We start from the raw sequence: 25,458 nt of genomic DNA, 5'->3' as shown, positions 1-25,458 counted from the left end.
GTGGGTGACGTCGGCGCGAGCCTCCCCGCTGGCCAATCCGCGAGCGGCGCGCGCACGCATACACACGCACGCACAGAGCCGGGGTGGGCGGAAGCTCAGCCCGCTTCCGGTAGGAAAGGGACGCCATTTACCGGCGAGCGGCTCTCTGAGGCGGCGATGCCGGCCGGCGCACGGCGGTCGCTGGCTTCCCCGGTAGTGAGCGGGGTGCTCTGTCAGTGCGGCGGCGATGCGGCCGCCTCGGCGTCCAGGGCCGCTGGACACCTGCCGGCGAGCGAGGCGGGCGGCGGCGGCGCCTCGCTTTCTTCCCCCTCATGCGGCCCGGAAGGCGAGCGGCGCCTCCACAGCCTTTTCCTCCTGCTCGACGTCAACCGCGACGGCGCCCTTTGCATCCACGACTTGGCTGTGGGGCTGGGGCGGCTCGGCCTCCACCGCTCCGAGAGGGACTTGCGGGTGAGCCGGTCGGGGGTGAGCGGGGGGGGGGGAGGAGGGCCGCCGGGCGTGGGAGCGCTCGGGTAGGGTTGGGGTTTGCCCATCTGAAACATGTCTTTTTTTAAAGACTTAGGAAGACTTTAACATGCTTTTTTTTTAAGTCTTTAAAGCAGTGGTTCCCAGCCTTTTTTTGACCAGGGACCACTAGGACTTTTTTGTTCGGTGCAGGGACCCCAAGGTTCAAAATAAAAATTCAGAGAATTTGAAAATAAACTTGAATCATAACTGTTAAACTTAGAATAATATTTGAATATATATATTTTATAATAGAGAACTTTTAATTGAAAATATTAATTTATTATGGGTTTATAACTTTGTTTCGCGGACCTTAATTTAGTTCTCGCGGACCCCTGGTTGGGAACCAGAGCTGTAAAGCCTTCTTTGTCATCTTTGGCCTTTGATTTTTTTTTTTATCAATCGCACCATCTATAACTTCGTTAAAGTCGCCCATTAACAGTGTTTGTGCTTCAGGATATTGCAATAGGATTGCATGTAGATGTTTGTAGAATTGTGCTTTACCTTCATTTGGTGCATAGATCCCTACCACCAATGTTTCCTGGCCCGACATTTTAGCTTTTATTATAAGTATTCTGCCTTCTCCATCTTTATATACAAGTTCTGGTGCAAATGAGGCCGGTGCATAAATGACTACTCCTTCAGTGTTACTCCTCTGAAGATGCCTGCCACAGCTGCTGGCGAAACGTCAGGAAAGAAAATACCAAGACCACGGTCACACAGCCCGGATAACCTACAAGAACCAAGGAACTCTGACCGTGAAAGCCTTCGACAATGTTTTGACTACTCCTTTAGTTTTTGTATTTGATGAGGAGATAAAAGTTTGTCCCAATGAATTCCTTTCAAGATTTTTTTTATCTTTCCTGGAAATATGATTTTCTTAAACATTTTTTTTAATTAAACATTTTTTTTAACCCCGAAGCTCACTGGGTGATATCAAGGACAGGGTCTCTCATCTCACCCCTACCCACCCCGCAGGGTTGTTGTGAGCGTAAAAGAGGCAGCAGGGAAGCTATGTAAGCTTCTCAGGAGAAGGACAGGGAAATGTAGCTGTAATTATCGCTTCAAAGTGTCTTTTGTACTGTTCGGTGGCTTGTGATTAAAATAGGCGGTGCTTGCCACAGTGTCTGTCAGCCCTACCCACCTCGCAGGGTTGTTGTGAGGGTAAAAGAGGCAGGGGGGAAGCTATGTAAGCTTCTCAGGAGAAGAACATTGAAAATGTAGCTGTAATTATCGCTTCAAAGTGTCAGGTGAACAGTTTGGTGCCTTGCGATTAAAATAAGCAGGAGGCGCTTGCCCCGTGGGTGCATGATGTGGCACTGAGCCTGACAGGCACTGAGCCTCAAGGCCATCTACAGAGAGTTCCCGATCCAGAGGGGAATTTGGATCCAAGTTACTGATCGCTGGATCTTTGAACGAAAACACGGGAAGCTTAGGTTCCCTTCTCGCCATCATTGTCAATCTGAGTCTTGGCTGAAGCTACAGACTGAAGGTGTGAGCGATTGTGGCTGAATGACTCATGACTGAATAGGGAACATATCAGGTTAGGGAGAAAGATAATGTTGGAACGCATGGTAGTGATAAGTAGGGCATGGGATGATCAGGCTTCTTTCTTGGGACACAAAATGCTTCCTGATTTTGATGTGGTTTTCTGTAAAGGAAGCTGGGCGAGAGAGGCTACATTACTGGGGTGTAAGTCTCCAGGGATTCAGTGGGGCTTGCTCTAGGTTATTCTAGGTGGGCTTTCTTGGGAGAAAGCTCCGCTGAGTTTGCTGTGAGACTTACTTATAAGTAAATGGGCAGACAGTTGCAGCCAAGGTTCTACGTAGCTCCCAGGATATGGTTGGAAAGCATGAGATGTAGCCTCCTTGCTGAAGCAAAGTGTATCTGCATCTAGTCAATGTCTGGGTGGAACAGCTGGGAAATCCCATCCAAGCTGCTTTCAGTTTTGTACCTCTGAGTATATAGGAGATTTCTTCAAATTCATAGCTACGTTTCTTTTCTCAAAGACTTCAGGGTAAAGTGTGTTATAGTAGTCCAGTCCCGAGATTACTGTAGCATGAATTAGAATAATAGAGTTGGAAGGGACCACCAGGGTCATCTAGTCCAACCCCCTGCACAATGCAGGAAATTCACAACTACCTCCCCCCCCAGTGACCCCTACTCCATGCCCAGAAGATGGCCAAGATGCCCTTCCTCTCATCATCTGCTTAAGGTCATAGAATCAGCATTGCTGACAGATGGCCATCTAGCCTCTTCTTAAAAACCTCCAGGGAACGAGAGCTCACCACTTCCCGAGGAAGCCTGTTCCACTGAGGAACCGCTCTAACGGTTAGAAAATTCTTCCTAATATCTAGATGGAAACTCTTTTGATTTAATTTCAACCTGTTGGTTCTGGTCCGACCTTCTGGGGCAACAGAAAACAACTCGGCACCCTCCTCTATATGACAGCCCTTCAAGTACTTGAAGATGGTTATCATATCCCCTCTCAGTCTTCTCTTCAGGCTAAACATACCCAGCTCCTTCAACCTTTCCTCATAGGACTTGGTCACTAGACCATTCACCATCTTTGTTGCCCCTCCTCAGGACACGTTTCAGCTTGTCTACATCTTTCTTAAATTGTGGTGCCCAAAACTGAACACAGCACTCTAGGTATGGCTAGGTAGGCAGAGTCCAAAGAAGGGGACTGTATTCATGCCAAATGAAGTTGGTAGATGGCTCTCTTTGCGACCTGGTTTACCTGCTTTTCCAGTAAAATCAGAGAGGTGTTTTTTGTATCTTCAGTTACCCATTTCTTTTCTGTTTTATTGCTGTTTAGAGCACAGCATTAAACTCCAACTTAATCCCTAATTATTTTCTGTATTTGACATCATCATCTACACTGTTTAGCAGACAAAGCCTAATCCTGCTTTGCCCGTTCCTTTGTTTCCTATTTTCAATCTCTTCAGTCACGCAGTCCATTTATAGCATTCTTATTTGTTTGCAGAAGACTCATGTGATCTCTTCATAGGACTTTTAGGTGTGTCAGTCCATGGCAATGGCATCATGTTCATATATTGCTATCAGTGTCCAGCATTACTTGTTCACTGTTCTAAGGAGGCTTGCCAAAAGCCAGTTCAAGGATGAATCCTCTTTGAGGCAGTGGGTGGGCACAGTCCCCTCTCTGTGACGTGGTGCGGTTGGAATTTGACATGGGTAAAGCTCTTCTAGCGACTTCTGCATAAGAGCATACTTTATGTTTTCTGTAGAGAAACTATGGTGTGATAAGCATGATTGGTGTTAAGCAATTTCTGTGGGGAGTGAATGATAAGCGATTTCTGTGGGGAGTGAATGATATGCATCATCTATAGAGTAGGGGTTTTTTTTGTGAGGAATATGTAACATCTCTTTCCATATGAAAATTACATTCAGGTCTGATTTGTCATCCCTGCCAAATAAGAGTTATATCATTTGTCACTCTACTAAAATATTTCTTTGCCATAAATAGTTTGACTGCCTGACATGTGTCTTATAATCTGCATTAAGTCAAAATAACATCTTTGTGCTCTGGTGGGTGCTGTAATTGCACAATTTGTATTTATTTGGAACATTTTGAGCCCATCTTTCTCAGTATAGCATTCTTGACTACTATTATCCTTACACGATTAACTTTGTTGAAATCCTACCTTTGTTGCATATACTATATGAACATATCAATATCTAATTCTGAAATAGGTGATAGTGTGGATTAAAAATGCACATAATAAGGCCACTGACAGACGTTGGGTATTGTGCTACAAACCAGGTAGACGCCCCAGTTTTGCACGAAAACATGAAATGTAAAAAAATATACATGAGTGGTTAGCCCCCCAATTCGTAGAAGCAATGTCTGCTTCTTTTAGAAAAAAAAATGCCACTTAGATCTTGTGAGATGACATTGTGAGATTTTGCTAGGTGACCTGTAACCTACATTGCATAGAATTCCAAGTCTCATTTAGAGTTGTGAAGGGAGAAGAGAGACTTACAGCCCATTCCTGACTTCTGAGGATGTAAGTTTTCAGGAGGCCAGGAAGGGGCTCTGCCGGCATTGGGGGCCCCCGTGCCGGCATCCGGGCTACTTATGCCGCCGTTTTTTAAATACTTTTCATTGTTGTGAGATATAGAAATGAAATGTTTGTGCTTCAGAAAAAATAAATAAAAGGTTAGTATGGAGTGCTGGATTAAATTTGGTTTTGCCAAATATTCTGGTGTTTTGCTTTGACATCTAACCTCTGGGGTGCTGCCCAGAATTGTATTCTGAATATGTGCATGTCTTTGCTGTTCATACTGTTGGGATAAATGCATAATTTGTAGAAAGTTGTAAAAAAAACACCTGCATTTGCACTGTGGCCTATTAAAATGCTTTCAAATGTAGTTCAAGATCAGATTAGTTGATTAATATGAGTAATATTTACTTTGGCCAGAAAACTCCTTTGCATTACAAATGCCAATTTTTTTTGCTTTCTCTTTCAAATATCAAATGCTGGTGTAAAAAGATCAAATGTGACATAAAAAGAGGCTCAAAGGTAGCCTCTTGTAAAAATATTGTGTGTTTCTGCTGTCTGTAACCTTGTCTACCATGAACCCGTTGACTCTTACTAAACTTGTCCTAGCATGAGTCTGTCTGTCGACTTGACCTCAGTACTTTCCTGGTGTGGCATTTCTTCCATCTGCACTTGTGCTGAATCCTCATCTGCTCTTTAATCTCTTCTCTTGTAGACTCTGGAAGCTCTCCTGTCATTCGTCTTCTCGTGTGTCTCAGCTGTCACATTCCAGCATGTGAGCTGCGTTTCTTGCCTTCTCGTGCATATAAAGAAGTATGGCCAGCTCTCTCCCTCCATAAGCTACAGGGGCTGGTATCTGTTTGCTGATCTGGTTCAAAAATTGGCAACTGTGTTAATGTCTCACAGAAGTTTGATGTCATTTTATCTTGTATGTCACTTTTGTGCACTACTAGCTCATGGTAGCGTCCGATGAGATGCTTTGTGAGTTGTGTTACAGCTTCATTGCTTACATTTTTAAACACAGCCTTTGATTTCTCTTTATTTGAGTATTATCTGTCTTTCTTTGACATATTTGGGTTGCCTTATAATAAACTGCTGCTTACATGTGTGAGTAGTTGAAAGTTGTGGATGAGTCTCATCCATAGAAATTAAAAACAGCCTAAGATTTCATGACAGTTCAGACTGAACCGTCTGCTTTGAATTATGTCATGAGCTACGTAGAAGCTCACTAATTTTGGCTGATGGGAGCCAGGCATTATTTCTAGTTGACATAGACTCCACCTGTGTCTCATGCAAAGGATTTAGGGAGGGGCTGGGTCAGCTTCTGACTTTGTCAGGATACTTGGAGGCAGAAAGAGAAGTTATTGCTGCTTCTGAGGTCTCCAAATCCTGGCACAAAGTTAAAGAGATCTTCCTGTCCTTTTGGTGCACAGTGAACTTGGGAGGGGCAGCCTCCCCTACCCCCCGCTCAGCATGAAGGGAGAAGTCATATTCTTTTAAACTTGAGAGGGGTGGAATCCCTGCTGTAGAATTATGTTAACCATGAAACACAACAACATAATAAGCATTGCAGTGAAGGGGGTGTCAGGGGACCTTGCTCACCATCAGCCCATTCTCTTACGTCACCTGTAGCTGCCAACTATTGGAATCAGGAGGAGAGAGGGTTCCCAGTACATTGCTCCTCCTTCTCTCACCAGTTTTCCCCTCTTACAGCCTGTGGAGGCCGAGAACCTTCCTCAGAGAGCCAGCGTGGTAGTTTGAAGCGGTGGACTCTGATCTGGAGAGCTGGGTTTGATTCCCCGCTCCTCTACAAGAGCAGCGGAGGCTAATCTGGTGAACTGGATTTGTTTCCCCACTTCTCCACATGAAGCCAGCTGGGTGACCTTGGGCTAGTCACACTCTCTCAGACTCACCTACCTCACAGGGTGTCTGTTGTGGGGAGGGGAAGGGGATTGTAAGCCAGTTTGATTCTTCCTTAAGTGGTAGAGAAAGTCGGCATATAAAAACCAACTCTTCTTCTCGTAGTTCACCCAACAGGCCTTATGTGGCTCCTGCCATCCCCATCCTCTTGCAGGGATCTCTCTGGGAGGCAGGTTGCTATCACCGAGACCGGAGCCACCACCATTCAGTTGTTGCCACTGCTCCGTAATGGGGAGGCTTCTATGGCAGCTGCCCAAACTCGTCCCATGGTGGCCTCTTGATGAGTCTGGGAGCCTCTTTGCCTCTGGACAATTGTGTTGTGTGGAATTCATGATCTGTTACACTGATCTAGCTTGATATTTTTTCACTTTGTAAATTTTATATATTTCAGATTTTGCAATAAAACAGATTTTCTGCTTGTATTCCTTTATGTCTTTTTTCTTAAATTATTACCACTACTTTACCAGTGTAAGCATACACTGGAAATGTTTCTTGGAAAACACAGCTTCGTGACACAAGGTGTGAAAGCTGATGTTTCAGCATCCTCTGCTGTTGTATCCTCTGTTCCTACACAGTTGCTTGGCTCTGCCCCAATAGTTGAGGAACTGCTGCTGTCATGTGCAAAGGACTTTGGCGGTCAGGCCATTGCAGGATAGCTGAATTCTAAATACCAGGCAGAGCAGCCCTGTAGTGATTGCATAGCTTGCCACATCTTCCACAGGTATGTTAGAAATTCTACAAGGCAATTGGGTGGATATGGATAATTCCCCATTTCCCCCTTCAAGTTCACATTTCCAGAACAGGCCTCTGTAATGAGTTGCTGGATACGCTGCAACTCAGATATGAAGAATGCCATTTCCTTTGTCATCTTGCCAGCTGATGGGAGGTGTTGCCGTAGAGCTAAGAAAAGCATGGTGGCACATGGCCCAGAACTTCTAGTACCCATTTGAGAAGGAGGAGTGAATAGGGGGTAGATGAGGACTTTACTCTGTCCCATATTCCCTGTGGTGCTTTTGCCAGTTTGTCTGGCGTTGGTTACATAACTGGAGCCATGACTGGAGCCATGGTAATGTGATCCTTTGGCTATTGTTTGAATGCCTTATGCAGTATTTCTGAAAGTGTCCAGACTATTAGATGGATGATATTCCCGAGTCTGCTCCCTTACATCCTTTTAAATGGAGATGTCAGGGATTGAACTGGTGACCTCTATATCTGATGTACCAACTTCTTCATACATTCACCTTCCTGGTGTTCATAATCTGCTGTTTAGTTCAGAAAAGACCAGATCACAAGGTTACACCGCAGCACAATATAAACAATAGAATTTAAATGTACATAGCCATATAAAACCCAGCAATAAAAAGAGAAAGCAAGCACACTGTACTGACCTCAAGGTCGCATCTAACGTAGAAGCTACATTGCTGGCTGCTAAAAAAAAGTTGGCCGTTCTGCAAAAAGGGGACTATTGTACTTTTTATTATCTTCATTGTACTCTGTTTTCTTCTATGTAAACTATATTTTTGTAGACTGGAGTCCCCACTGGGGAGAAAATCAGTGTAAAAACGCCAAAATAAAAATTGAGTGTTATACCAAAGCCATTGTTTAATAAACTTTCTGGTTGCATTGGTTAGTCTTCTATGAAACACATTGGTATCATGGTACCAGCACTGCCAGTTGGTACCTTATGCCTGCTCTGGAGAGGGGAAATATGTGACAAACACCCCCCTGTATGGGGCAGAGAGTTTACCAGTGACACCAGAATTCATAGCAACTCTGCTGCAAGCCACCATGCTGATTGATGTGCCCATGCTCCCCCTTATTTTTTTGTTGCCATCAAGTCACAGCTGACTTATGGTGACCCCATGGGGTTTTCAAGGCAAGACATTCAGAGGTGGTTTGCCATTGCCTGCCTTTCCTCCCCCTTATACTGTGCAGCTGTTGCCCTTACACAGACTATACCAAGAAAAAAGGAACAAAGGAAACACAGTGCCCTACTGGAAGCCGACTGGCGTGACCAAGAGAAGCCCTGGAATGAATAAGCTGCAGGGAGCTCTTCAGATGTGGGTTCAAGTCCACTCCTGCTACAAAGCTCCTTTTTGTCAGGTGCACACATAGGAAGGAACACATCCACTCCACTCACAGCATTTGCTTGCTTATGTAGCTCATTTGGAAGAGTCAACCTGATAGAACCACCAAGGGATCTCAGACACAAGGATTCAGGTTTTGTGCAATGTGAGACTTTCCAGCACCAGGCTTTTGCCAGGTAACAAAAATGGGGCAGACACTGGGGCAGCAGCAAAGGAGTACACAACTGTATAGTCAAATCAGCTGAGATTTTGCCCCATCAAACACAACTGCATGAGATAGAATATTTGTGATTTGCTTCCACACATGCCTGTCATTGTGCCCAGCAAGGTCTCATGCGCCATCCCCTTACTGCATCCAGGTGTTCACTATTGCCATCTATTCCCATCCCCCTGAGCAATCTTTCTGCCTTGTTTGTGGGCTGCTCCCCAACTTCCTGGCTTATTAGATGTCGTCAATGATCTGATGAAGTATGCAGCCTGTGGACTTCTCAGGCCCACTCTTCCTAATTAGTCTCATGTAGCTTTCATCGGAAATCTCAGAACTAAATATTAAATGGCAGCTTTACTGGTATTTCTCTTTCATGGCACCACTGGTTCAACCTAAAGTTTAATATAATTTGAGTGCAACCCAGTGTCACACATGACTTCCTGTATAACAGGAAGCAGTCTGTCATCAACATGGAAAACATGTTAGTTAGCCACTGAGTGCTGCCCTCTTCAGCATCCTGTCTCAATGTGGCAATAATCTTTTGTCTGGGCTGTACCACTTCAAGAGGAAGCTCACGTACTGAAAGTTTTTCTATACATGAATAATTCCTTGAACATAACAAGCTAGTATGTCTCTGATCTCGGGTTTTCTCTGTGAACAGAAGCTTTTTATCTAAGGTAATTTACGTAGTTTAACCATTAAGATTTTCAAACCAAGGTCAATATGTGGAACTGTTTTAGTCTGTACCAACTGGGCAGGAATGCAAGAAGCTTGAGTGATTCATGTTTCTGGAGCTTGGATATTTCACTGCAGGGTGGGTGCATGACTCCTTGCTTTAGATGTTATACCAGAATTGCAAGTTGACTACGCTACTTTCATTGATGTTTGTTCATAAATTTATGTTTTGGACATATTTATCCTACCTTTCTCCCACGAGGGATCCAAAACTGCTCTTAAAAACCACTCATTTCCTTAGATGCCAACTATTGAATGATGGCTAGAATAGATGCTGACAAGGCAATATACTAAACAAACTTGAGGATTTATAACCAATGGAGCAGATAATAATTTGGCACTAGCAGCATTTCCTGTTTAGCCACTTGAGCTTTGTATGTGGTTGCCTGCTTCTCAAGGCATTTTTAATGATGTACCCAAGTTTTTTTCTTTCCAGACTACACTCATGAGTAGTAAGCTGGATTTGGGGCAGCTAGTATTGCCTTAATAAATATAACTTGCCCAAATCGATGAGCTTTATACCCCCCTTACTGTTCCTGAGAGCAATTCTGTGGAGAATTAATTCAAAGGAATGAAATGGGTGGAAGTTTTCTCCTGCACACATCCTTCTCCCAATATTTATTCACAGGCAAAATAACATTTTGAGAAGTACTCTTGTTCTAAAAATAAGAATTTGCCGCTACCTGCTGATTTTGGAACAAGAAGTATTTCCAGTCAAAAGGAGGGCTGGATGTTGTGAAGCTGTAAGCACAATATCATTAACATTGTGAATACTCTGTGTGTGTGTGTGTGTGGGGGGGGAATGCGCCTGTGCCAGAAACCTCCAGTGTATTTTATTTCATTTATACTTTGCCTTTCTCCTCAATGGGGACCCAAAGTGGTTCTCAATGTTTTCTTCTCCATTTTATCCTCTATCAGGTAGGTTATGCTGAGCCAGCCCTAGGTCACCCAACAAGCACCCATGGCAGAGTGGAGATTTAAACCTGGGGCTCCCAGATCCTAGTCAGGCACTCTAATCACGGCACCACACTGGCTTTCACTGGGTTTGCTTGTATCTGAATGAGCCTGAGGGATCTTTGGGCTTACACTCATTTGCCTCCCCTCACACATGGCCAGTAAGCTGGGTGATTTTGGTGTGGTAGCAAGTCATGATTAGCCATTATGTTTGAACCAGAAAACTAATTTGTGTTTGCCTTGCAAACCAAGGTTCTAAACGGTGGTTGATTCCCAACTTGGAATCTTAGGTTGCAGGGAGGATCCAGACAACAGACAAACTGTGGCTTAATTCTCTGGCTGTGTGTGATGATAGGAAGGAATATACAGACTGGATTACCACACTACATCTGAACAAAGCCAGTTCAATATTCAGTTTTGGGAACATCTGTTTGTTAAAGCTACAGGTGCTTTTCTTATCCTGGGGTGTTAACCCAATGTATTTACTTAGATTTCAGATTTCTTTCAAATCTGAGCTTTCCTCGGGTTTCTAGAAAGATCTATCTTGTCTGACCTGGCCCCAATCTCTAGGTTTAAGTATCCACAGAAGGGGCCATGTTGAGAATGAGATATGATGATGATGATAATGATGATGATAGTAATTTCAGTGCATTGCCCCCTGTGAGTTCTGATCTTTTGATTTCATGTATCCATGAAAGGAGCCAGATTTGGGGGTCAAATCTGAGCAGGGATGTTGCTTAGCAAGTGGACGAGTGAATTTTAAAGACCATCTGACATTTGTTCTTTCCAAATTTGTCTAAATGTAGAGGTCTGCCTCCTTCATACACAGGGCGTAGATTATTGCTGGAATGAACCTGGGGATCCTCGGGCTTCTGCACTGCCCCCTCCCTAAATGCAGCAGCCTAATTTAATTCTTACACTTTCCCATTCTTTTAAAGTTTTTGGCTCAGATATAGCAGACTCCTGCAAAAGCAGTACTCTAGTCCTTAATTTGGCAGACTGCATGAGAAAGCTTGAAAAGAGTATGCAAGCTCATGGATCCTTTGTGCTTGTCTGCAATATAGAATGTGGTTTGTTATTGCGTAGTGTCTGAACGTTGCCAGTGAACTGGGTATTTTCATGGCAGCCAAATCATTAGTAGTCTTTGTCCTCTTCTAAAAGAGCCAGTGCATTGTCGTAGTTACAGTGTTGGACAAGGACTGGGGCAACCCAGTTTCAAATCCACACCTGTCATGAAACTGTGTGTGTGTGTAAAGTGCCGTCAAGTTGCAGCCGACTTATGGCGACCCCTTTTTAGGGTTTTTATGGCAAGAGACTAACAGAGGCGGTTTGCCAGTGCGTTCCTCTGCATAGCAACCCTGGACTTCCTTGGTGGTCTCCCATCCCAATACTAACCAGGGCTGACCCTGCTTAGCTTCTGAGATCTGATGAGATCAGGCTAGCCTGGTCCATCCAGGTCAGGGTGTCATGTAACTACTGGGTAACCTTTGGCCAGTCTTCCTCTTTCAGCTTCACCTACCAAACAGGGCTGAGGTAAAATTAAAGCAGAAGAGGGGAACATCCATGTTTTGAGCAGCTTGAGGAAGGATGAGATATAAAACTGTGCTAAGTGAATAAACACAGCCTCCCTTGTAGTCATGTCAGATGGGCTGGAGCCATCCTTCCCTGTATTTTATTTTTAAACAGGTAAGCATTTCTTACTGTGTGTCTTACACTGAATTCCCTGCACTGGCACGAAGGCCTTGTGTACTTTAAAAAAAAAATCTGCAATGATTAGTTTGTCTCTGATTCTAGAGGCATAGCAAGGAGCAAATTCCATTTATTTTTTGTGAAATGTGAAACGTGTAATCTTGCAAGTAGTTTGGTGTGACCAAAGTGATACAGCTTTATGCAGAAGGGGCCAGGAAGCAATAGTGTGGCATTGTGTGATGTCTTATCTGCTGCCAGCAACTCCTCTTCTTCTTGGCTCAGCCTTCTAGGAGAGCTTTGAGATGTGATGAGTCACTGCAGAAGTCATTTGGGGAAATAGTATTGCTTGCTCTCCTTTTGGGTTCTTTGAGAATGAATGTGAACTATCTGGTAAGCAATCATTTCTTAATTCTTTGCCACTTCTTTGCTGTGGGCTCTTGAGAATGTTAACTTTCTGAAATATGTTTTTCTTTTAAACTACCATAAGCACATTTATTTTTATTTATACCTCACGTTTCTTCCCATTGTGGACTCCAAGCAGCTTACATTATTCTCCTCTCCTCCATTTTATCCTCGCAACCTGTGAGGTAGGTTAGGATGAGAGAGTGTGACTGGCCCAGGGTCACCCAGCAAGCTTCCATGGCACAAATGGGGATTCGGACCCAGGTCTCCTGGATGATAGTCTGACACTTTTAACCACTACATCACACTGGGTTGTCTATCTCTATTTTCTTTTAGCGCCGGCCTAATACTCTTATAGCATCAACATATCACAAAGCAGAGATGCAAAATTTTGAGAAAATTTCAAGTGATGGGGGATATTTTTTTTGGGGGGGGATGACATTTTGGGGGAAATTGAAATATATGCAATACTTATTTTCCTACCAAACCTAAATGTATTTTGCTGCTTTAACAACACAAAATGCATCATTTATAATTTAGCAGATAAAATTGTATTAACTGACATACTTATGGAGTTTGAAAATATTAAAACCTTGGATTTCTGTAAACAAAACTGCAAATACACCCAATGCTAAAGTGAGGCAGCTGCAAACTGCTGCACCCTACGCTGTCTTAGCACATTTCACAAGAAAACCATGATTTTTTTCAGTGCACCCCGACATTTCTCTATTGTTCTGATGGAAAAAAGATTTTAAAGGTGTTCGGACTTTTTCGTGCTATACATTTCGTCTTTAAAAGCATTTAACTCATTTCAAAATAAAATTAAAAAATAGGAGTTTTCCCCCCAATGCTCCCCCACTTTTTCTATCAGAAGAAATTTGGAGGGGGGAAGTTCTGAGGGGGCTGGTCCCCCCTCCCCTGGAGTGTTGAGTCTTCAGTACAAAGCACTGTAGTGAACTGAGTATTGTTGTGGTCCCTTCTCAGGGGCATATAGTCTACACTAGTCAGATAAGAGCAATGGAAGAGAGATGTTTTGGAACTGGAAGGTGTGGCTAGGGTTATTCAGGGAATGTGTGTTCCTGGAATGGTGTGTTTTCAGAATCAAATGTTAGCTGGCGTCAGTTGGACAGCAACAGGCCATGTGTGGGTACAATTTTAGTACTTTGAACCTCAAAGTCCCTTGTCTTTCTCCCTGTGCTCCAAGTCCTGATTTGAGTGCACCACCAAAGCAGGGCAAGGGTGGCTGTGGAGTCAAATCTGGCACTGCTGTATATTGAACCCCTTGTTACCCCTCTAATATTCTCTTCTTTTCACCTTGCGTATTGGAGAAGGGGGCCTGTAAGCGCAGTGGAAGATGGAGCATCCTTCCTCAGGTTGCATACCTCTTGGTGCAAAAGGGACATGGGACACACAGGGCTGTTGCTAGGCTGTTGTGCTTTTGGGGGGCAGTTGTGCATGGAAGAAAGCTGAAGTAAGCTTGGTGCAAAAAAGTAAGGATTGAGAGGAAGGAGCTTACTCATAGCCTTTATGCTTGCTCGTCTGAACATTGCGCCTTCAGCAGTGCTAAAAGGAAGGTATGGCAATTTACCCTACTCAGAAAGATTTTGCTCATGTAATATGAAGAAAATCGATACGCTTGCTTGCATGATGCTGGAGTGCCCCCATTTCAAACGCCAACGTGACCAATGGATCACTCCTATTTTAATGAAACTACCTGCCACTGCAATAGGTGATAAAATAGTCCCCTTTTTGCTGGCGGAGAGATATCCAAGTATAACACTGGCAGTGGCCAAGTATCTCTCTGCCACATTTTCCTTAAAGAAATAGAAAAAAACTCAGTAACTGCTCAATGAGAGCCAGCGTGGTCTAGTGGTTAAGAGCAGTGGTTTGGAGCAGTGGACTCTGACCTGGAGAACCGGGTTTGATTCCCCACTCCTCCACATGAGCGGTGGAGGCTAATCTGGTGAACTGGACTTGTTTCCCCACTCCTACACACAAAGCCAGCTGGGTGACCTTGGGCAAGTTACAGTTCTATTAAGAGTTCTCTCAGCCCCACCTACCTCACAGGGTGTCTGTTGTGGGAAGGGGAAGGGAAGTTGATTGTAAGCTAATTTGAGTCTCCCTTAAGTGGTAAAGAAAGTCGGCATATAAAAGCCAACTCTTCTTCTTCAAGACCAGTGGGTCATGGGAGCTGGGAAGGAAAGGAAAGAGCTTACTCATAACCCTCAAAGTCGCTCTGAACACAGATCAAGCATGCAGTGAAACAAATTTCAATCTTTAATTTTTGGGTGACTCTACTGAAACATGCATGCTTTTGCCCCTCCCCTTCTGTCCTCTTTAATGCAAGATTGGGGCCAAGCGGGGCATTCAGTGCCGTGTTCAGGCATAGTCCTACCAAGAACTTTCAGTTATAATTATTATTTCCTTTTTACCTGATGAACACATATGCCTGGTCCGTATGAATAGATTAGCAGTTCAACAGTGTCTCAGACTTATTGATGGATATGTGGGTCATTGTAATAAGACAAAGGTAAAGCATAGATACTATGATTTGAGTGTTATCACAAAATGCAGTTAGTAATAGTATTATATTAGACTTTTATATTATAAGATAGAATATATAATGAACTCGTATGTTTTAAGTTCACCATTTGCAAAGAACGTTTCGGTATATTATGTTGTGTTGTGTGTGATATGGTGTTGTGTATTGTATGTTTAGTTTGTATTTTATAGATTTGAAAATAAAAATTTGATTAAAAAAAAACTGTCTCAAACAGAATCTCATAAAATGCTAAATGTGATCCCGAAGCCCCTTGTCATTATACCATACAAGCTTTATAAGCGTTTCATTTTTTATAGTGTAGTGTCAGCACTAGAACTGAATTTTTTCGTTGCTTTTCCCGTAATATGAAGTGTAAGCATCACATGATATTAAGGAAGGGAAAATTCTCAGGATGGCTGTGGAGTGAATAACTGGCCTGCTTTGTAAGCCGAATGTTCAAAGTAATTCATTCATTGCTCTCTGATGACACAGTCAGTTTGGAATTTTTAGACAACCTGCTCTTGATTTGTTCCTATAATTGGGCAACCTCTTTCCTTGTCGACAAAACTTATTGAGTTTGCTACTCAGGATGGGGCTGTACAGGCTCTGTTGCTGCATTCTTATTTCTCAGTCTCTTGCGATTTCCTCTGGTTGTAACTTGCTCATATATGTATTTGGATTTTGTCCTGCCTCCATTTCAAAGGCTCACAGCAACTGATGGGATTCAGTTTAGAGTATCCTGTATGCTTGCATGAAACCCCCCACCCCCCAAGAATCTTTTGTAGCTAGACTTGATAACTGTATTCAAAACAAAGTTACAGTTCCACTGTTAAATCTCTACGATACAGAATTTGTCATTGCTTCAAAATGTTCTGTCTAATTTATGCATCACATAAAGTTTACTTTCATATGGCATTTCTGCACCCATAGGTTTGAAATGTAAGCCAGTAGTTTTTTCCTCCATAGTCCATGAGAAGATCTGAGCTCAAATTTCCACTTCAGTTTCAGATACCATTGTCTTAAATTAAATATGAGGATCTCATGGGCAGTTCAGGCACTTGCTGGTTGTTAATCCACCAACTCTCAACCAAAGTCCCAAACGAAAAGTTATCTTACCAGTTCCAGGCTCCAGACAATACAGCTGGGAGCAAATTCCAAATATTTGTCTTGTATTACCGTCATGAAACGTGAAGCGATTGTGAACACTGTATTCTGCAGTTTAGCCTTGGGGAAGACAGTGCAGAAAGGTCCTTTATGCCTCCTGTGCTTGGGAATAAAGATGCAGAGCTGACTGGATCTTATTTCTGCTACCCTGGAACCAGGTGTTTATACCTGGATCTCTCCCAAAGCATGTAGAGAGTGGGTGGGTGGCCTAATTTGAAGTGCTTATCTCGTTGTTTCTTCCCTGGAAGGCTGGGGCATGTTGGGGTTAACCCCCCCCCCACAGACACACCTACAGGTCATGCCACACCCTTTTGAGTTAATCTTGTTAGCTGTCTTTCTTTTCAAGTTTTGATGTGTCAAGACAATATGTTGCAGGTTAATGGCAAAGTCTGGGAGTAGTTTGTCACAAGGTTATGCATTAAGCAAGTGGCAAAGTTGTGGCTTTGCTAATAGACAAAGCAGACGTTTAGCAGTGTGTGATTAGGCCTGAGAAAAGCAAGTATGTCAGCCGACAAAAGCCATCTGCTTCATTAATGAAGAACAATGATCCAGCTGGTTGTATAGTGTGGGTAATGGCTCAAGAAAGAAAGGGAATTCCTTGATCTGTTTCAGGGAGTCGTATATGGGCTGAGGCTTAGATTCTGACTGCCTGAGCATCTTTTGAATGGTGTCCCATCCAGCCTGCCTCCCTGTCTGCCTTTTTAAGAGCTGCTCTCTTCCATTGATAGCCAGGTGATTCAACCTCATCGTAAAGGTTACAGTCGGCACTCCTTGGCAGGACCGTCTGGCTGCCTGCTAGAAATTGTCCAGTCACACACGTTCCTGATTGGCTTGAGATTGCTGGTTTGAATAATGAACCTGTTAGTGTTGGCAGCGGTGATTGGTCGGGCACTGCTGCAGTGAGAATGCAGGCTGGATGCTCAGGGCTTGTATTCCTTTTGATGTGCATTGGGTGAGCTCGGAAGCACAGGTCAATCGGTGCAGCTGCCTAGACTGAAAGGATCCATCTTCTTAGCTATCTCAGAGCCGTGCCTTTTGCCTTTTTTCTCCCCCTGTTTGGGATTCCTGTAAATTGCCAGCACCTCGGCTTCATGCTAGGGGAGACTCTTTTGTGCTTTTGCCACTGGCTGTTGGAGTGAACTGCTTGTGAGGCCAGACACGACAGCACTAGCAGCAATTCCAAAGGCAGGAAACGTCTGCAGCAGCATGAGCCTCTGACGTTGCTGCCTTTGAAGCTTTTACTGCAATATTCAACAGAGCAGTCGCATCTTCCTGAACCACTGACTTCAGGGGTTTCCTTTCCAGGTCCTGAGCAGAAAGTGATGCTGCAGTCGCTTTGGCATTTTCTTTCCCATCTTTTTTCGAGGGCTGTATGCCAAGGCCCCGCTGAAGCAAAAGAGAATGAGGCCAAGGACTCTCCAGTTCCCAGCTCTGGGGGACAGGGGCCAAAGGTGTTGGGGAAGTCACCCAAGGAGGCTGACCCCTCCGAAAGGAGACCCACTATTCTGCTTGTGGTTGGACCTGCAGGACATTTCCAACAGGTAATGTGGCTTCTAAATCCCGCTCAAGTAAGGGTGACCTATACTAGCCAGAACAGGAGTAGGATCTGTCTGCATTTTTTAGTAATGCCTTTACTTTACAAAGGTTGTGTCGCTGAGGAGGCGGGGCACTTGGCCTGTGCCCTGATAGAGATTTAACTGTAAGGGGCACTTGGGGTGGAGGGGGGAATAGGTAGCTCCCTCAAAGTGTGATCTGTTTTAGTATTCCACTTTGCCAATAGACTGCGTCCTTGGAGATCCAAGCTCCTGTTAGCACTGAAAGAAGGGTCTGAGTAGAGGGAGATCCTGTTAGCACTGAAAGAAGTGTCTGAACAGAAGAAAAAAATGTATAATGCCGTACAAGAGACATGTTGGATGGGTTTTCCTGGCTCTGGGGACTGGCTGTGGTGAAAATTAAAGCAAATTAGCTCCTGCAGCAAGGGAGGAACCTATAGATTCCTGCCGCACAATAAATGGGGTCTGACATTTCTAGCTGTGTTAGATGCGGTAAGTGAATATAGTACTACAGATATAGCAGTGAGCCTTAAGTAGTTGATGTAATACTGCTTGAGTACAGTAACCTGGGATTGATTTCAAGTGGTCAGCTGGATGCAAATATGGACTTTTGAAATGTTCAGCTGTTTCCTCATGCCATAGAGTTTTATTTGCTTTGTGTGTGTAGCGTGATAAGGCATGATAACAGAGACTTTTCTGAGAGCACCGCCTTGCAGGTGTGAGTAGAGAGCTACGTGTCTTACAGTGGAAGAGGTAATAATTAAAGCAATATTGGCCCCAATTAACAATTCAAGCTGGGGGCTTGCAGATAATTTTCCCATTTGGGAAAATGACAGAAAAAATTGCATGCAGCTGACAATTAGAGGGTGCTTTCAAGCATTTGATGACGGACTTGTGTTTTGCGTTCCTGGTTTGAAATAAGAATTGTTGATTCTTGAGGCACAGTTTGAGATGGCTAAGTTTATGGCAATATTCATCACTCAGAAAAATACATGCAGGCATGGTCTACATATGCAGCAAGAAGAGGCAGTAGACTTCTAAAGTGGATGCGCAGACAGCATCATACTACGAGAGGCGAATGCTGGTTTTGCTTCACAGCAGAAAAAACTTCCTACAAGTAGAAAACTAGTAACCCAAACTGCTTCTTGTCATACAACACTTCTCCCTGTGCTATGGAGATTTTTAGTGGGGAAACTTAAAGGCATCCTCTCCCCGCAGCCTGAGGCGGTATCGTCCACTCAACTGCTTCAGGATTTTAGCACTTCATTGTGCTGCCTGTATAGATGTGTCCTCAGTCTTTCCATTTTGGTGCCTGTGAATGTATAAAAGCCAAATAGGTGAGGGGCTGTGGCTCTGTGGTAGAGCATCTGCTTGGCATGCAAAAGGTCCCAGGTTCAGTCTCCATCTACTGCCTCTTCTTGCTGCATATGTAGACCATGCCTGTAAGTATTTTTTCTGAGTGATGAATATTGCCACAAACTTAGCCATCTCAAATGGTGTCTCATGAACCAACAATTATTATTTCAAACCAGGAACACAAAAAGCATCTCCAGTTAAAAGGACTAGGCAAGTAGGTAATGTGAAAGACCCCTGCCCGAGACCTTAGAGAGCCACTGCCGGTCTGAGGAGACAATACTGACTTTGATGGACCAAGAGTCTGATTCAGTATAAGGCAGTATAACACATAATTCATGTGTTCATGTGTCTAGTAACAGACTCTTCCATCCGTGAGCATTGCAGGCCAGCTATCTGTGTCTGAAGTTATGGTTCAAATTTCAGCAAGAGGGCAGAAAGCAGATGGTAATAGTGGTTTCTAATCCTGGGTGTACCCTTGACAACATGAGTTAAATTTCTCAATTCTTGCTCATCTCCCGTCAATATGATAGTCTTGCATTTTCAAAAGTTGGGTAAATCCCTGCTTTCCGGTTGAGGCTTCCAATAGACAGAGCCCTGACATTTTCCCTTCACAATTTCCTGGCAGAGTTCCAGCATCTTCATTCTGGCTCTAGCTTAGAAACTTTCTCAATTTGCTGTTGAAGTTGTGAGCATTCACGATTCTCACTGCTTTCTAACCAATACAGAGGTTACCCAGTTTTAACTTGCATTTTAAATAGATCACGATGGGTCTCAGGCTTTTTTTCTATTGCATTTTAAATAGTGTCAGGATTCTAGTGAACCTGGGACTCTTATAGAAGTATTTTAGAGGGAGGGTACACTTGCATGGTTCAGCCTTCCTGAAGATTACCGTAGATCTGCTTACACCTTCTTGAAAGTGTCAAACTCAGAATAATTTAGCAGGAAGCATTTGAAGGAACATCCCGATAGTGTGATTGGGGACATACATGCAAGGCGATATATCAAAAATGCTAAATACAAGCGTATATCTATATCTACTATATCGAAATACTTTCCCTTGGCTTCTTTCTTCCTCTTTCCTAAAATTCCTCCCACCCACTCTCCCTTTTCTTCCTTTGTCTGTCACTTTTATATTGCAAGCCTGTGGGTAGAACCTTGTGATTAAATATATATATACATATACTGTAACAAAGTACATCACCTTCTCTCTAAATAAAGTACCTAGCATGTGGCTCCTGGTCCCCTGGATACAGAAGATCTCTAGTTATATTGGCTACCGAGCTGGCATTTGTTGAGGTACTGAATGTTTTCAGCTTCTGCATGGGGACAAGAATATTTTAGTTGGGCATACAAGAGGAACGCCCTGACCTGGATGGCCCAGGCTAGCCTGATCTCGTCAGATCTCAGAAGCTAAGTAGGGTCGGCCCTGGTTAGTATTTGGATGGGAGACCACCAAGGAATACCAGGGTTACTGTGCAGAGGAAGGCACTGGCAAACCACCTCTGTTAGTCTCTTGCCACGAAAACCCCAAAAGGGGTCGCTATAAGTCGGCTGCGACTTGAAGGCACTTTACACACATACATACAAGAGGAGCAGTAATGGAAAAAGCCCAGGATGAATATTTCTTGGGGACATTGCAATGAGGATTCTTCTTTCATCAGTGATGCTCAAACTTTTCTAGGTGGAATTTCTTGCATGCGTTATTCATTCCTCTAGAGTGGAGGAGAGTGGTTTTTGTATTTGCAAAGCTGATATATTGCTGTTGTTTTGGGTATTTGCAAGAACTTCGGTCAAGATGGAGAAACCTGAATTGTTTCAGGTGGAAGAAGTAAAGTTTGGCCTAAGTAGGGATGAAATGGGTTCTGTTCCTGTTTTGCCAATCTATGTCTCCCAACACCCATTGTCTGTTCTCTTGTGATGTGATAAATGGCTCTTTAAAAGCTGATATTGCGATGCTGTAGAAAGTGATGAAGGGCCCCGTGGCGCAGAGTGTTAAGCTGCAGTACTGCAGTCAAAAGCTCTGCTCACGACCTGAGTTCGATCCCAACGGAAGTTAGTTTCAGGTAGCCGGCTCAAGGTTGACTCAGCCTTCCATCCTTCCGAGGTTGGTGAAATGAGTACCCAGCTTGCTGGGGGTAAAGGGAAGATGACTGGGGAAGGCACTGGCAAACCACCCCGTAAACAAAGTCTGCCTTGGAAATGTCGGGATGTGACGTCACCTCATGGGTCAGGAATGACCCGGTGCTTGCACAGGGGACCTTTACCTTTACCTTTAGAAAGTGATGATGACACAGGGATAAATAAACAAAGGACAGTTAAGTAAAGCAAGTCCCTCAGTCCAGTAATAAATGGTTTTGTTTTCCTCATGGTTGGGCAGGGTATCTAGCAGGGATGACGTGGTGGGGGGGAGATTACTGGAACAAAACTCTTTTTCTTCCTTGTATTTAAAATGTTGATAGAAATGATATATTGGCACAACTATTGTGTTCAGTCAATCACATTTCTCCTTGTCACCCCCAACTTCTGTTTTGGCGGTCATAGAGGTTAATTCTGGAGTTCAGCTGCTTTCTTTATAAAAGACTTTTACCCACCCCAAAATCTTGATTGAGTTGCCCTTTGTCAGCTATAGTATTAAATGGTTTATTTTGTTTCTGCATAGTATGTTTTCCCCTTCTCTGTTCTACCTTGTGGCAAATGCCCCCTACAGTAATGACTTGTCCTCCCGAATAATTAAGCATAAACCAGCCCTGACCTGGATGGCCCAGGCTAGCCTGATCTCGTCAGATCTCAGAAGCTAAGCAGGGTCGGCCATGGTTAGTATTTGGATGGGAGACCACCAAGGAATACCAGGGTTGCTGTGCAGAGGAAGGCACTGGCAAACCACCTCTGTTAGTCTCCTGCCATGAAAACCCCAAAAGGGGTCGCCATAAGTCGGCTGCGACTTGAAGGCACTTTACACACACACAGTTTTCAGGATTCACAGTGTGAAAAGCAACAGCTAGTTGAGACCTTTTCATCAGTGTAATAATAGAAAGCTTGCTGGTTTACCAGAGGTTCTCTGCATGTTGTAGATGCTTCCTGGCACACTAGGAAAAAACCCTCTTCCTGAGTATTTGTAAATTGGTTTCATTTTAAACTTTCTATTTAATCTTCCATTGCAGGGCAAAATATTATTCTACTCTATTATTCTATTATATTTCTAGAAATTGGGTAGCGGATTGTACATGGAGGGGGTGGATCCCACAGATCCACTGCGTTACTGGCAATGCTTTCTTCTGGTGCAGAGAGCCTTCTGCTTCTCAAGGGCCTCTTGTGCCAGTGGAAGACTCCTTGCCCTGGAGGCAAGGGTTACCATTGATGAAAGAGACCTGCGGGACCCAACCCAGTGGTTCATTTCAGTGTGCCGTACAAAGGAACACCACTGTAAATATCCGAACTTCTTGGTCACGGCACCAAAGCTCTTGTACTCTCTCTTCTGAATTCACTCTCCTCTACTTAAAGACAGATGGATTCACATTTTAGCTGTATCTGAAGAAATGAGCTTTGGCTCACGAAAGCTCATACCCTACCAGAAAATATTTTTGTTAGTCTTTAAGGTGCTACTGGACTCTTGCCCTTTTCTCTCTCCAGGGAGAGACACCTGTCTCCTTCTGTTGCTGTCTTCCGCCAACAGGTGAAGACTTTTTTGTTTGTTTGTTTGTTTGTTTCATTTGGCATTCCCTCCAAGATCCCTCCTTCCTAATCAAAGTTTTAATTGCTGTTGTTATGTTTTCTATGTATTTTAACTCTGTTTTTAATTTGTTTTGATGATGTGTGTTGGGGGGGTTTGATTTTAATGGTTTTAAAATGTGGTTTTATCAAGTAAGTTTCAAATTATTACCTGCCTTGGTGGCCCTTGCAAGGGCAGAAAGTGGGATACAAGATTTGTAAACAAATAATAATAAATAAATAATGTACTGAAGTTTATTCTGCACTGTTATGAATGCCACAGTATTTTTTTTTCTTCAGGATTACTTTATCCTGTGGGATATTTGTTTTGTGAAGTATCTCTAGGGCAAGAATTAGTAGACGTGAATTAAATTCTGAGGATTGCTGGGGATGAAGGGCTTTGTTGTATTGCTTAGCGTGAGTGGACACAACATTGCATTCTGATGTGGCAATTCAGGGACAAAGGTCCTCTAAAACTGCGATGCTTGAAAATGTTAGAATTGCAATCATTCTCTCTATATATAGTTAGATAGATAGATAGATAGATAGATAGAGAGAGAGAGAGAGAGAGAGAGAGAGAGATGACAGAAGGCATTAATATTAATAATAATATAATATTCTCCCTAAGAACCAGTTGCTTAGAAGTCATAGACTAACTTCGTGCTTGGTGTTCATGGGTGGCTTTTTGAAGTCATTGGATAAGTGCATGCCCATGGTGGGGGGAGGTACATTTGAACTGTTTATCTGGCTCTTTCTGAAGGCTGTCTTAAGAAATGGAAACCTAGAATCTCTGCTGAAAAATCTTCAGTGAGCATGTGTTGTGCACACCACACTCCAGTGCAAATTTTCCACCTGTATGCTGACACACAGCCCTTTCGCACAACTCTCTCACCAGCACTGAATATTAGTTGAAAGGAAACGGTCTTGAAATGAAACAGGAGGGTGCAAGCCAGTGGGTATGAGCCAGGTGCTGCTTTGGTACCTGTTGCTTAAAGAAGCAGCACAGCTGGTCAGAACTGCAGAATAACAATTCTGGTTCTGTCTGGAATGTTTATATATCTAGTCACCATTCTGAGGCATAGATTTCATTTATTGTAGCTGTGATGGTATCCAATGAGAATACTTATATGTGCAAAAGCAGCTACGCCACTGGAAAGAATATCAGTGAAAAGCATTTACAGAGTGAGTAGTGTTTTATTAACACTGCATTACCAAAAAACAGCATTAAATCCCGTATTTGTGTTTCACACCCTTTTGAAGCAGAGCTGAAGTTGAGTGTTTTGCCAAAGAATGTTGGTGTGTGTGTTGGGGGGAGCATTAGTACTATTCCTTTTCCAACAGTCAAATAGAATGAATGTAGATTGTAAATTCCAAATACTTTGATTTGTCTCCCGACTGATGAGTATGCACCACTACTGCAGGAGCTAGGTGGCTCTTTTCTGGCTTTTTCCAGGTTTTGATCTATGCCAAGTAGAGGTGAATTTTAAATGTCTATCTCCAGATTACATCTGTTCACTTGGAGTTGGCAGCTTAATATGAGAGAGAGGGGGGGAGGATCCTGTTTTCTATGGGGACAGACGTCAGAGAGGGGGTTAAGCCTGGTTAGGTAACAGAAATAAAAGGGCACAGTTTGTAAGATGGTAATTAAAAAAGGATCTAAGTGGTCAAACAGGAAAATGGGATAAATGTGTGCCGAAAATGTGACATTTTAGTTCGGTGTAACCCTGAAAATTGGGGCAAATGTGTGAGCCTTTTATCACATGATATTTGTGTAAAACTCAGAGCTTAACACTAGAAAGGAAGGTAGGGTGGAATTAGCTGATCTAATTAAGGGGTTGGAGCGCTTTTCCTATGAGGAAAGCTAAAGAGGCTAGAACTTTTCAATTTAGAAAAGAGATAGCCGAGAGGGGATATGTTAGAGGTTTATAAAATTATGTATGGGATGGAGAAAGTGAATAGAGAGAACTTTTTTCTCCTTCTTACCATAATACTAGCATTTGGGAGCACCCAACGAAGTTGATGGGCAATAGATTCAGGACAGATAAAAGGAAGTACTTCTTCTCAATGAGTATTTGAACTGTGGAATTCACTGCTCAGTGACTTTGAGCATAGGTGGCTATAAAAGGAGATCAGACAGATTAATAGAGGAGAGGTCCATCATTGGCTATGGTGGCTAAAGGGAACCTCTATATACAGAGGATGCAGACCTCTGGATTACTAGGGCTAAGAGGCAACATCGGGGAGGAGGTAGCCTCTCAACCCTGTTTATTGGTCCTCCAGGGTGACTGGTTGCTGTGTGAAATAGGTTGCTGGACTAGATGGGCCACTGGTCTGATCCGGCAGGGCTGCTCTTGTATTCTTATGTAATCTTTTGATATTTATCACTTCGGTCATGTGAATAGAAGAAGAAGAGTTGGTTTTTATATGCCGACTTTCTCTACCACTTAAGGAAGAATCAAACCGGCTTACAATCACCTTCCCCTCCACACAACAGACACCCTGTGTGGTAGGTGGGGGTGAGAGAGTGTGACTAGCCCAAGGTCACCCAGCTGGCTTTACTTGGAGGAATGGGTAAACAAATCCAGTTCACCATATTAGTTTTCGCCACTCATGT

The 25,458-nt window shown here is 43.5% G+C and overlaps 1 protein-coding gene across 1 annotated transcript in view; it reads left to right on the top strand.

Moving 5' to 3' along the window:
- Positions 1 to 156: 156 nt before the first annotated feature.
- The window catches only part of SLC25A25 (solute carrier family 25 member 25), a 42,377-nt gene continuing 17,075 nt past the window's right edge, over positions 157 to 25,458 (top strand). The window contains exon 1 of the mRNA XM_056860271.1: positions 157 to 450. Within this exon, the coding sequence (XP_056716249.1) occupies positions 157 to 450 (294 nt within the window). The remainder of the gene's footprint in view (positions 451 to 25,458) is intronic.

This window comes from Euleptes europaea, chromosome 14, assembly GCF_029931775.1.
Source record: "Euleptes europaea isolate rEulEur1 chromosome 14, rEulEur1.hap1, whole genome shotgun sequence".
NCBI lineage: Eukaryota > Metazoa > Chordata > Lepidosauria > Squamata > Sphaerodactylidae > Euleptes > Euleptes europaea.
Note: the sequence above shows the minus strand (reverse complement) of the source record. Positions and strands in the feature narration are given on the sequence as shown.